Here is a 13,253-nt window from a genome sequence, read left to right as displayed (position 1 = left end):
AATCTCAGTGGACTGTGGGGCTGGCCCTAGTTGTCGGTACCTGGACCTGGAGTCATAAGGGCAGGAGTATAGTGAGTAGAAATGTGAGAGTCCGGCCAGGCACGGTGGCTCACGCCTGTACTCCCAGCACTTTGGGAGGCTGAGGTGGGTGGATCACCTGAGGTTAGGAGTTCGAGACCAGCCTGGTAAACATGGTGAAACCCCATCTCTACTAAAAACACAAAAAATTAGCTGGGCATGGTGGTGGGCACCTGTAATCCCAGCTACTTGGGAGGCTGAGGCAGGAGAATCACTTGAACCCAGGAGGCGGAGGTTGCAGTGAGCCGAGATGTGCCATTGCACTGCAGCCTGGGCAACAAGAGTGAAACTTCTTCTCAAAAAAAAAAAAAAAAAAAAAAAAAAAGGCATCAGTCTTTAGCTTAGGGCCCACCCTAAACCAGTATGACATCTTAACTGGCTCCATCTGCAAAGACACTATTTCCAAATCAGGTCCCATTCACAGGTACCCAGGGTTAGGACTTGAGTATATCTTTTTGGAGGGCACAATTTAACACACAACACTCTCTAAACAAATCATGTGGGCAACCCCCACCCCCTAAAGGCTAAGCATTGGCATTTCAAGCAGGACTTCTTTTAGCGAGGTACAGGAATATCAGGGGACCACCGAGCAGCTGGGCGGTGTCCACCCCGAAAAGGCTGGCATTGGCCAGTTCTGCTAAGCTGCTCCTCCTCTACCCCAGATCGAGCAGAACCGCAAGCGGGAGGCTGAGCTGCTGAAGCTGCGGCGGGAGCTGGAAGAAGCCGCCCTGCAGAGCGAGGCGACGGCCTCCACACTGCGCAAGAAGCACATGGACTCCATGGCCGAGCTGACGGAGCATGTGGAGAGCCTGCAGAGGGTCAAGTCCAAGCTAGAGAAAGATAAACAGGTCATGAAGGCTGAGATTGATGACCTCAATGCCAGCGTGGAGACGATACAGAAGTCCAAGGTGAATAACCTAACTGTGGGCCGGATGCAGTGGCTCACTCCTGTAATCCCAGCACTTTGGGAGGCTGAGGCAGGAGGATTGCTTTTGAGAGGCCAGGAGTTGGGGACCAGCCTGGACAACATAGCCAGACCTCGTCTCCTCAAAAAATAAAATTAGCCAGGGATGGTAGCATGTGCCTGTAGTCCTAGCTATTCAGGAGGCTGAGGCAGGAGGATCGCTTGAGCCCAGGGGGTTGAGACTGCAGTGAGTATGACTGCACCACTGCACTCCAGCCTGGGCAACAGAGTAAGACCCTGTCTCTAAAATAAATAAACTAAAATAAAATAACCTGCTGGGCACAGTGGCTTACGCCTGTAATCCCAGCACTTTGGGAGGCTGAGGCAGGCAGATCACCTGAGGTCACAAGTTCAAGACCAGCCTGGCCAACATGGTGAAACCCTGTCTCTACTAAAAATACAAAAATTGCTTGAACCTGGGAGGCAGAAGTTGCATTGAGCCGAGATTGTGCCACTGCACTCCAGCCTGGGCAACAGAGCAAGACTCTGTCTCAAAAATAAAATAAAATAAAATAAAAAATAAAATAACCTGTGCTTCGATTTCTTCATCTGTAACATGAAGATGATTATCATAATCCCCACCTTAGAGCGCTACTGTGAGGGCTGCAATAGTCTCTGGCACATAAGAGTGCTCAATAAGCCAGGCACAGTGGCTAACGCCTGTAATCCCAGCACTTTGAGAGGCCAAGGCAGGCAGATCACTTGAGCCCAGTTCAAGACCAGCCTGGGCAACACAGTGAAACCCTGTCTCTACAAAAAAATAAAACTAATTAGCCAGGGATGGTGGCATGCACCTGTGGTCCCAGCTACTCAGGAGGCTGTGGTGAGAGGATGGCTTGAGCCCAGGATGTCGAGGCTACAGTGAGCTCTGATTGCACCTATGCACTCCAGCCGGGGTGATGGAGTGATACCCTGTCTCAAAAAAAAAAAAATGGTGAGCCATTTGGGGTTTCTGACACAGGGGCATACCTCCAGGCAGGTAGCCTGGGAGGCACACAGGAATAACAGGGCAAAAATCAAAGGGGAGGTAGGGAGGGCTTGGCCTCCCCCACCCGCAACTTCCCCACTGAGTTCATCCTTCCTGAGCAGATGAATGCTGAGGCCCATGTCAGAAAGCTGGAAGACAGCTTATCAGAAGCCAATGCCAAGGTGGCAGAGCTAGAGCGAAACCAAGCAGAAATCAATGCCATCAGGACCCGCCTCCAAGGTGAGCCCTCTCCGCCCTGAGCTTGCTAAGGAGCAGTGCATGGAAAGGAACTGGGATTCTCAAGGAAACAGAGCTTTCTTGGCCTTGGAAGATTCCCGTCCAAACCCCTTGTGATGAGAGGAGGAGATTTTATTCCACCTGCTGAATGTTCCAAGTAACATCTTTACAATGCAAAACAGGGAACACAATTCAAAGCATTTTCGTATCTGTTCTCTCACCTTCCCGGTGAGATCAGTGGGAGAGGCATTCATGCTGACAAAATACAATTTTCAAACATTTTTAAACATGACCCACATACTAATATAAAGCGAACATGTGTCAACGATTTATTTAACTGCTTAATGAGGGAGCCAGAAAAATGGTAAAGCTGCTTTCAAAGAGCATTTGAAAGGCAGAGATTTACAGTCTGCTGGGAAAAGAAACGCTAAAATAACTTTGCTAAGTTAGATGCAGAACTAGTTAATATCCTATAGGACAATAATCCTGTGACCTCTGGGTTTAGTTTAGGAATTTTTTTCCCCTGCCAGAAGAAACACACCTTTGTCATACAGGTGCATCTTTGCATCTCTATAACAAAAATAATTGGCAATTTATCAATGTATAAGTTAATTTCTAACTTTGCAGAAGCTGTGCTCTAATCACACAGGGGTAAACAGTAAGTCAAACAAAGGTACATTTCCTTAGAGAACTGAATAGTCTACAGGTGGGCCTGTTAGTGCTCTGGTGTGACATCAAGAGAACTTGCAGGCATCCTTTGGCCTTATTTCTCACATTTGGAATTCTTTAACAATATCCTGGCTGGGTGCAGTGGCTCACACTTGTAATTCCAGCACTTTGGGAGGCCAAGGCGGGAGGATTACTTGAGGCCAGGAGTTTGAGACCAGCCTGGGCAACATAGCAAGACCCCCATCTCTACAAAACAATGTTTTTAAATAGCTGGGTGTGGTGGTGCACACTGGTGGTCCCAGCTACTTGGGAGGCTGAGACAGGAGGATTGCTTGAGCCCAGGAGTTCAAGGCTGCAATGAGTTATGATTGTGCCACTGCACTCCAGCCTGGGCAACAGAGCAGGACCCTGTCTCAAAAAAAAAAAAAAAAAAAATCAATATCCAGCCGTGTGCAGTGGCTCATGCCTGTAATCCCAGCACTTTGGGAGGCTGAGGTGGGCAGATCACTTGAGGTCAGGAGTTTGAGACCAGCCTGGCCAACGTGGTAAAACCCGGTCTCTACTAAAAATACAAAAAAAATTAGCTGGGCATGGCGGTACACACTTGTAATCCCAGTTACTCAGGAGGCTGAGGTAGGAGAATCACTCGAACCCGGAAGGCAGAGGTGGCAGTGAGATGAGAGCACGCCACTGTACTCCAGCCTGGGTGACAAGAATGAAACTTGGTCTCAAAAAAAAAAAAAAAATCAATATCCCCATTTGATGGATAAGAAAAATGAAGCTCAGTGAGCTCAGTGACTTACAGGGTAGAACTGGAAATCCTTGCTTTTTCTCTCAGGCTCATGAACTTCTTCCTGGCCTCTGGCTCCAGCAATCATTCCACAAATGACAGGAGTGTAGGTTCTGGAATTGTGACAAATACATTTTACAAAGGAAATACTGTGTCCCACTGTTTCTCCAAACTCTTCTGCTGCATCTCCTGACATGTAGGAGACAGGGGTTTCATTATGTGAGGCCCCTAAGTCCATGCAGGTTACCTGGATCTTGGCAACCCTTGGGCGCTTGCCTTTCTCCTGGGTTCACTTAATTTGGAGGCTAGAGTGGTGATCTACTGTGCTCCCCATTCCAGCTCCATTGGCCAAGCCACCATATTTATTGGGTACTTTAGGAGCAATGCCCTGGGGAACTTTGGATCTGGCTGGGGAACCAGTTCTTCCTCCAATATTTCTTCCATTCCCTTCTCACCCAGCTGAAAATAGTGAACTGAGCAGGGAATATGAAGAGTCCCAGAGCCGGCTCAATCAAATTCTACGGATAAAGACATCTCTGACGTCACAAGTGGATGATTACAAGAGGCAGCTGGATGAAGAGTCAAAGGTTTGTTTGGACGTGGGGTTGCGGTGGAGACAGAGCTGCCGCCTTAAAGTTATAGGTTACAGCTGGGGTTGGTGGCTCATGCCTGTAATCCCAGAACTTTGGGAGGCCTAGGTGGGAGGTTCGCTTAAGGCCAGGAGTTCGAGACCAGCCCAAACAACACAGCAAGACCCCACCCCCACCCCCACCCCCAATGTCATCTCTACCAAATTAAAAAATAAAAAAGTTGCTGGGCATGGTGGCTCACACCTGTAATCCCAGCACTTTGACAGGCCAAGGTGGGCGGATCACCTGAGGTCAGGAGTTCGAGACCAGTCTGGCCAACATGGCAAAACCTGGTCTCTACTAAAAATACAAAAATTAGCTGGGCATGGTGGTGAGTGCCTATAATCCCAGCTACTTGGGAGGCCGACACAGGTGGAGGCAGAGGTTGCAGGGAGCCGAGATCGCACCATTGCACTCCAGCCTGGGTGACAAGAGTGAAACTCGGTCTCAGGAAAAAAAAAAAGTTTCCAGGTATGGTGTTGTACACCTATAGTCCCAGCTAAAGAAAGTTACAGGTTATGAAGATGTCAAAGGAATACAAAAAGTATTTGATATCGTAGCAAGTAAAAAAGCTAACTACAAAACTGTAGTATGTGATGTGTATAACTAAATGAAATTACATATCCTTGTGGACAATAATAGAAAGAAAAGAAGTCATAGGATGAAAATTAAAACCCCGATGGTTTGGATTGTGGGATCGTGTTTCTTTTCCCCCTTTCGCCTGCCATCACTGCTGCTCCAGTGTTACGTGTATCTAAGTGGTGGCCCTGCGGGCTGTGGAAAGCCCCCACGGGCGCCTGACAGGCTGGTCCCCACAGTCTCGCAGCACCGCCGTGGTGAGTCTGGCCAACACCAAGCACGACCTGGACCTAGTAAAGGAGCAGCTGGAGGAGGAGCAGGGAGGCAAGTCAGAGCTGCAGCGCCTCGTGTCCAAACTCAACACTGAGGTCACCACCTGGAGGACCAAGTATGAGACCGATGCCATCCAGAGGACAGAGGAGCTGGAGGAGACCAAGTGAGTGTGGTCTTCCTGCTGAGAGAGCCAGGTGGGCTGGGCAGGTGGTGCTGGGGGCCTCACCACCATGTCAGTCACTGCTGAGGCCAGGGCCAAGCCCAGGAGAAGGACGTTCACAGGCTGCTTTAAGAGGACGACAGTGTGTCTGGACAAAGGAGCCTGCTCTGTGGGCCAGCTATGGTGGCTCATGCCTGTAATCCCAGCACTTTGGGAGGCCAAGGTGGGAGGATTGCTTGAGCCCAGAAGTTCGAGGCCAGCCCGGGCCACATGGTGAGATCCTCATCTCTACAAAAATTACAAAATTAGCCAGGCATGGTGGCACGTGCCTGTAGTCTCAGCTACTTGGGAGACTAAAGTGAGAGGATTGCTTGAGCCCAGGAATTGGAGGCTGCAGTGAGCAATGATCGAGCCACTGCACTCCAGCCTGGATAACAGAGCAGGATCCTGTCTCTAAAAAAAAAAAAAACTACATAAGTGGACACCTGAGGAAATAAGGGGGGACATGAAAGTGGCTCTGGGCCTCTCTCTGGTGTAAAAGGAGGCTGGCCTGGGTGCCCCTGGGCCCATGCACGCAGGGAAGCCCTGTGAGTGAGCCACCCTGGGCCAGGCAGCAGAGGGGATCCATGACAAGTTAAATCAAAGAACATGGTCAACTTAACAAACTCCTCTATAGACTTTTCTGGATTCTCTGAAAAAATGGCCAAATTTTTTCTTGTATAAAGCCAAATTAGGCATAGAAAATGGCACATGTGCTCTAAGTGTTTCCGGGATCCCAGCCTGCTGGCTGGTCCCATCCATCCACTGAAATTTCTGCTAATATGATAGCAAATAAGGCATAGTGACTTCCAGCTGATGCAATACTTTCATCTAAAGCTCTAAGCTAAATTTGCCTTCCTGCAACTTCCACCTCTGTCCTTCAGGCCTTTGCTATGGAGGCTGCTGGGCACTACCTGGTCCTCCCCCAAGGCTCCCACTCCTGGGCTAAACCTAAATCTCAACCCCTAAGCTTGTCTCTGCCCCAGACACCCTCAGGGCCCCTCCATTCCCTGGCTTAGACCTTTGCTCCTGTGTCCCCTTCTCAGAGAGTCTCTCCTGAGTCTGTATTTGACAATGTCATCCCCTCCCACCTGGACTGCCTGTCCCCTTCCTGGCTCTATTTGTCACTGCAGTGCTTATGTTCTATAGGGCATGTATTGCCTGCCTCCTCCCAGCTCCAGAACAAACATTTCGTTTGTTAGGGCAGGTATCCTAGCTTGTTTTATTCACTGCTGCATCCCTAACACCTGCAACAATCCTTGACGCAGAGTAGAGAAAGTGTTTGTTGAATGAATAAATGAGAGAGTGAATGGACAGCTGTGGCTGTCCTGTAAACACTCTGCATCGTTTCCAATGTTGACACCAGAGCTTAGTACCATGCCCACCACACTCTGACCCTGGCAGTGTGGAGGTGGTGCCTGTGAGTGCCTGTGTTTCCTTGACAGCCCCTCTGGCCCTCATTTGCAGGAGGAAGCTGGCCGCCAGGCTTCAGGAGGCAGAAGAAGCAGCTGAAACTGCCCAGGCCCGGGCTGCCTCCCTCGAGAAAAATAAGCAGAGACTCCAGGCAGAAGTTGAGGACCTCACCATCGACTTGGAGAAGGTCAGAGGGTCAAATGCTCAAAGCTGCCTATTTACCGGGGCAGAGAGCCCACAGCAGGGCTAGGGCAAGGCTGTCACATGTCTGGGGTCATCAGGAAGAAACACATGGTTCAAGAAGGTGCAATGCAGAGGTGCCTTCAGGAGCTTGCTGGACAACGGCTGCTGCTTGAGCACGTGTTCATGAACTCTTCCGAGATCTAACATTCAACAAGCTACTGTTTAAACAGGGCCACAAGACCAAGCACAGTGGCCCATGCCTCTAATCCCAACACACTGGGTGGCCAAGGCAGGAGGACCACTTTAGCCAAGGAGTTCAAGACCAGCCTGAACAACACAGGGAGACCCTATCTCAAAAAAAAAAAAAAAAAAAGAAAAGAAAGAAAAAAGAAATATATATATATATATATATATATTTTTCTTTTCTCTTCTTTGAGATGGAATTTGGCTCTTGTTGCCCAGGCTGGGGTACAGTGGCGTGATCTCGGCTCACTGCAACCTCCACCTCCTGGGTTCAAGCGATTCTCATTCCTCAGCCTCCTGAGAAGCTGGGATTACAGTGCCCACCACCACGCCCAGCTAATTTTTTGTATTTTTAGTAAAGACAGGGTTTCATCATGTTGGCCAGGCTGGTCTTGAACTCCTGACCTCAAGTGATCCACCCGCCTTGGCCTCCCAAAGTGCCAGGATTATAGGCGTGAGCCACTGTGTCCAGCCCCCAAAAAAGTTTTAAATTAAAAATTTAGCCAGGTGTGGTGGCACATGCCTGTGGTCCCAACTACTTGGGAAGCTAAGGCATGAGGATCATTTGAACCAGGGGTTCAAGGCTGCAGTGAGCTATGACTGCACCACTGCACTCCAGCCTGGTTGACAGAGTGAGACCCTGTCTCAAATAAATAAATAGGGTCACAAGCAGGGTAAAATTTGCCCCTGAAAGTTACATAATACGGCCGGGCGCGGTGGCTCATGCCTATAATTCTAGCACTTTGGGAGGCCGAGGCAGGCGGATTGCCTGAGCTCAGGAGTTCGACACCAGCCTGGGCAACACGGTGAAATCCCGTCTCTAATAAAATACAAAAAATTAGCCGGGCGTGGTGGCAGGCACCTGTAGTCCCAGCTACTCGGGAGGCTGAGGCAGGAGAATCACTTGAACCCAGGAGGTGGAGTTGCAGTGAGCCAAATCGTGCCACTGCACTCCAGCCTAGGTGACAGCGAGACTCTGGCTCCAAAAAAAAAAGAAAGTTACATGATGCACCTTCCCTGTTCCCCTCTCTCTTACACAAACTGCATCCCACATACTTTGCGTGGCTAACTATTCCTATTTGCATCCCTGGTTGAAACTGAGTTGCCAGTCTCTATGAGAATTAAACAGGATTTCCACTGGCATACACCTCTCTGGTCTTGGTCTAGATGGAACCATGATTCATGCTGGCTGTGAGGAGCCACATGCAGCCCAATACAAGAACGTGGCTCCATGAAGTGGCCATGTAGGCAGGAGGTCATATCCATGTGAGAGGTTTCAGAAAAAAAGTTCTGGCAAGGTGGTTCATGCTTGTCATCCCAGGACTTTGGGAGGCTGAGGTGGGAAGATTGCTTAAGTCCAAGAGGCTGAGGCTACAGTTAGCTATGATTATGCTACTGTACTCCAGCCTGGGTGACAGAGTGAGACCTCATCTCTTGGAAAAAAAAAAAAAAAAAAAGGCTGGGCACAGTGGCTCACGCCTATAATCTCAGCACTTTGGGAGGCTGAGGCAGGCAGATCACCTGAGGTCAGGAGTTTGAGAGCAGCTTGGCCAACATGGTGAAACCCCATCTCTACTAAAAATACAAAAAGTAGCCGGACGTGGTGGCACACGCCTGTGTAATCCCAGCTACTCAGGAGGCTGAGGCAGGATAATCGCTTGAACCCGGGAGACGGAGGTTGCAGTGAGCCATGATCATGCCACTGCACTCCAGCCTGGGTGACAGGATGAGACTCCATCTCAATTTAAAAAAAAAAAAAAAAAAAGTCCTGAAACTCAAAAAGGTTTTGCTACCCCACGAAAGAAACAAAACAAAACTTTATAAAAGCTAATATAGCACAACAGCAAATAGTTGCCAGGGAGTTATGAGACGGATGAAATCTATAGAAAAATAAAGTCTAAGAATAGTCAGTTTTGAGTTGATGTGTAGTGTATATTACTACATTACAGTGAAATATATTAAGGGGAGTTAGGCTGAATGTCATAAATCTGGGAAGGCCGCTGTGGCCCAAACTCCTCATTTTACACCTGAGAGAATTCTAACCTGGGAAAATAAGGTGGAATGTCCCAGGCCACACATCTCTCAGGGGGAAGTTTTAGAACTGGCATGCAGCTCTTTGCAGACTCTCTGTTCTGTGCTTCTGCCATAGGTGTTGAATTACATTCCAATTCCCAAGGAGTCCGTAGTCTCAAGAGTTACTGGGGAAAGGGAGGGAAGAGAGGTTGGTGGGGGGGTGGGAGTAGGGGACAGAGGCGATGAGGTTGGACCCCTAGAGGCCATTTCCAACTTTCCCTAGGCCAATGCTGCAGCCGCTGCCCTGGACAAGAAGCAGAGGCTCTTTGACAAGATGCTGGCTGAGTGGCAGCAGAAGTGTGAGGAGTTGCAGGTGGAAGTGGACAGCTCGCAGAAGGAGTGCCGCATGTACATGACAGAGAGCTTCAAGATCAAGACTGCCTACGAGGAGTCTCTGGAGCATCTAGAGTCCGTGAAGAAGGAGAATAAGACCCTGCAGGGTGAGTCTGAGGGCAGGTGGATGGGATGGGCCTGTAGAGAGGGGACACAGCCAGAGTCCCCTTCATCCTGAGCACATCATCATTTGAGTACCTGGCACATAGTAGGCGCTCAATAAACGTTGACTTTCTAGCAAGTGCTTTGTAGAAGCACTTCAGCATTCAGCAGTGTAACTTTAGGCGAGTTGCCTTATCTTTCTGTGCCTCACTTTCCTCATCTATAAAATGAGGAAATAGCCGGGTGTGATAGCTCATGCCTGTAATCCCAGCACTTTGGGAGGCTGAGGCGGGCGGATCACTTGAGGTCAGGAGTTCAAGACCAGCCTGACCAACATGGTGAAACCCCGTCTCTACTAAAAATACAACAAATTAGCAGGGCATGGTGGCGGGTGCCTGTAGTTCCAGCTACTTGGGAGGCTGAGGCAGGAGAATCGCTTGAACCTGGGAGGTGGAGGTTGCAGTGAGCCGAGATCATGCCACTGTACTCCAGCCTGGGCAACAGAGCAACACTATGTCCCAAAAATAAATAAATTAATTAATTAATTAAATTAAATGAGGAAATAATTCTACCCTCCTTATAATGTTGTCATGACAATGAAATAAGATTATGGCCAGGTGTGGTGGCTCATGTCTGCAATCCTGGCACTTTGGGAGGCCTGCTTCTTACCCCAATAGAGGAATGACGGTGCCACCTGCCATGACTCTAGAATGCTGAGTCTTATTAACATGAATATTTCTATCTCAGAGGAGATAAAGGATCTCATTGATCAGCTGGGTGAGGGAGGAAGGAGTGTGCATGAGCTGCAGAAGTTGAAGAAAAAATTGGAGATGGAAAAGGAAGAACTCCAGGTGGCCCTGGAAGAAGCTGAGTCTTCCCTGGAGGTAACCATGGGGTCATCACCTTGGGGACTGTGGACCCTTGGCCAGGCACTGCACATCTTCTTGGCCAGAAAGACTCATGGTTATATTTCTGGTAGGTTGAAGAGAGCAAGGTGATTCGAATTCAGTTGGAACTGGCTCAGGTTAAAGCTGACATCGACCGAAGAATCCATGAGAAAGAAGAAGAATTTGAGGCTACCAGGTATGGAGCTGGTGGGATGGGAGGCTGACTCTTGGGAAGTGTGATGGAGCAGAGTCCAGAAACCCCAGTCTCTTCCACCTACTAGTCGTGTGACGTTGGGCAATTCAGGTGAACCTCACTGAACGTGTTTCCTCATCTATGAAATGGAAATACAGACTGTACCTCACACTACTGTGTCTAGTTTATGAACACTTTGTTTTTTGGGTTTTTCTTTTTTGGTTTTTTTGGGGGTTCTTTTTGGTTTTTTGTTTTTTTTGAGACAGCGTCTTGCTCTGTTGCCTAGGCCGCAGTATAGTGGTGCGATCCCAGCTCACTGCAACTTCCGCCTCCTGGTTTCAAGCAATTCTCCTGCCTTAGCCTCCCAAGTAGCTGGGATCACAGGCATGTGCCACTGTGCCCAGCTGATTTTTGTATTTTTACTAGAGACAGGGTTTCACCATGTTGGCCAGGCTGGTCTTGAACTCCTGACCTCAAGTGATCCGCCCACCTCAGCCTCCCAAAGTGCTGGGATTACAGGCATGAGCCATCGTGCCCGGCCTATGAACACTTTAGATGTAGTATTTTAGCCATGATGGTTAATGAAGCAGAGAATCTGTTATGTGCTTACTGGCTGTTTGTATATCTTTGGAGAAAAGTCTGTTCTTTGCCCCTTTCAAAAATTGGATTGCTTCTTTTTATTGTTGAGTTGTAAGAGTTCTTTATATATTTTGAACACTAGACTTATCAGATATGATTTGCAAATATTTTTTCCCATTCTATGGTTGTCTTGTCACTTTCTTTTTTTTTTTTAATTATACTCTAAGTTTTAGGGTACATGTGCACATTGTGCAGGTTAGTTACATATGTATACATGTGCCATGCTGGTGCGCTGCACCCACTAACTCGTCATCTAGCATTAGGTAGTCTTGTCACTTTCTTAAAAGTATCCGTTGAAGCATAAAGGTTATTTAATTTTGGCTGGGCGCAGTGGCTCACGCCTGTAATCCTAGCACTTTGGGAGGCTGAGATGGGAGGATCCCTTGAGTTCAGGAGTTTGAGATCAGCCTGGGCAACATAGCAAAAGCCCGCTCTACAAAAAAAAAATAAAAAATAAAAATAAAAATAAAAATAGCTGGGTGTGGTGGTATGGCCTGTAGTCCCAGTTACTGGGGAGGCTGAGATGGGAAGATCACTTGAGCCCTAGAGTTCAAGGCTGCAGTGAGTTATGATCACACTACTACACCATCACAGAATGTGACGGTTTTTCCATTACAGCCTGAGCCACAGAGTGACTCCAAAACAACAAAATGACCTTCCTTTTATTTCCCCAAAGCATGAAACCCTCATCCCTGTCTTGTACCTTTTTAAGGGTTTGTTTAATTTCACGACATGGTGCCTGTACTCATGCTGATGCTGAGACCTCTTCTCTAGGAAGGCTTAGCACAGACTGAACAGCCAGCCCAGTATGCCAAGGTCTTCTCTGCTTGGACTTACAGGAAGAACCACCAGCGGGCAATCGAGTCCTTGCAGGCCAGCCTAGAGGCAGAGGCCAAGGGCCGGGCAGAGGCACTTCGGCTCAAGAAGAAGATGGAGACGGACCTGAATGAGATGGAAATCCAGCTGGACCACGCCAACAAGAACAACAGCGAACTTGTAAAGACATTGAAAAGGCTGCAACAGCAAATCAAGGTAGCGATCTGGGAGGAGGAGAAATGAGATACAAGGCACACCATCATCAGTTGAGTCTGAAGGCCTAAAGGGGGCTAACTCAATGCATGTCTTCAGCTAGCATAAAGGCATAAGAGAATGTGGGGTGGCTGGCAGTCCAGGGAGCAGGAGGCTTGGGGACTATATAAAGAAGAGGTCCTCAACCACCGAAAGTCCAGATTCTGGACAATTGGAAAGATGGACCAAAGGAGGGAAACAGGAAGTTGGGCCCGTCTAGATTTTTATTTTATTTTATTTATTTATTTATTTATTTATTTATTTATTTATTTATTTATTTATTTGATGGAGTTTTGCTCTTGTCACCCAGGCTGGAGTGCAGTGGTGCAATCTCGGCTCACTGTAACCTCTGCCTCCCAGGTTCAAGCAATTCTCCTGCCTCAGCCTCCTGAGTAGCTGGGATTACAGGCACCCACCACCATGCCCAGCTAATTTTTGTATTTTTAATAGAGATGGGGTTTCACCATACTGGCCAGGCTGATCTCCAATGCCTGACCTCAGGTGATCCACCCACCTCAGCCTCCCAAAGTGCTGGGATTACAGGCGTGAGCCACCACGCCCAGCCCTGTCTTGATTTGTAAAATCATTTTTTACTTATTATAAACTATTTCAGACATAGAGAAATGAAGAACACAACAAAACTCATATACCCACTACTTGCCTTAAAAAATAAACACAAACAGAGCTGAAGACCCCTTTACAATCATTCCATTATGAGGCTGGTCTTTACAGTA

General features: G+C 48.2%; 1 protein-coding gene and 1 long non-coding RNA gene across 4 annotated transcripts in view; one reads left to right on the top strand and one right to left on the bottom strand.

The window, feature by feature from the left end:
- Nucleotides 1-13,253, bottom strand: part of LOC129534772 (uncharacterized) — a 73,778-nt gene that overhangs the window by 35,140 nt on the left and 25,385 nt on the right. For 2 of the 3 annotated variants that reach the window (XR_010134707.1, XR_008681475.2), the window contains exon 4: nt 3,719-3,818. This is a non-coding gene — a long non-coding RNA (uncharacterized lncRNA). Of the gene's footprint in view, nt 1-2,323; nt 3,819-13,253 lie in introns of those variants that run through there. The other variant, XR_010134706.1, reaches the window with a different exon arrangement.
- MYH16 (myosin heavy chain 16) overlaps nt 1-13,253 on the top strand; it is a 72,382-nt gene that overhangs the window by 48,409 nt on the left and 10,720 nt on the right. The window contains exons 29-37 of the mRNA XM_055393164.2: nt 741-986; nt 2,132-2,249; nt 4,165-4,292; nt 5,153-5,349; nt 6,853-6,985; nt 9,521-9,737; nt 10,480-10,616; nt 10,712-10,815; nt 12,291-12,483. Of these exons, the coding sequence (XP_055249139.2) occupies nt 741-986; nt 2,132-2,249; nt 4,165-4,292; nt 5,153-5,349; nt 6,853-6,985; nt 9,521-9,737; nt 10,480-10,616; nt 10,712-10,815; nt 12,291-12,483 (1,473 nt within the window). The remainder of the gene's footprint in view (nt 1-740; nt 987-2,131; nt 2,250-4,164; nt 4,293-5,152; nt 5,350-6,852; nt 6,986-9,520; nt 9,738-10,479; nt 10,617-10,711; nt 10,816-12,290; nt 12,484-13,253) is intronic.

Source organism: Gorilla gorilla, chromosome 6 (genome assembly GCF_029281585.2).
Source record: "Gorilla gorilla gorilla isolate KB3781 chromosome 6, NHGRI_mGorGor1-v2.1_pri, whole genome shotgun sequence".
NCBI classification, from domain to species: domain Eukaryota; kingdom Metazoa; phylum Chordata; class Mammalia; order Primates; family Hominidae; genus Gorilla; species Gorilla gorilla.
Note: the sequence above shows the minus strand (reverse complement) of the source record. Positions and strands in the feature narration are given on the sequence as shown.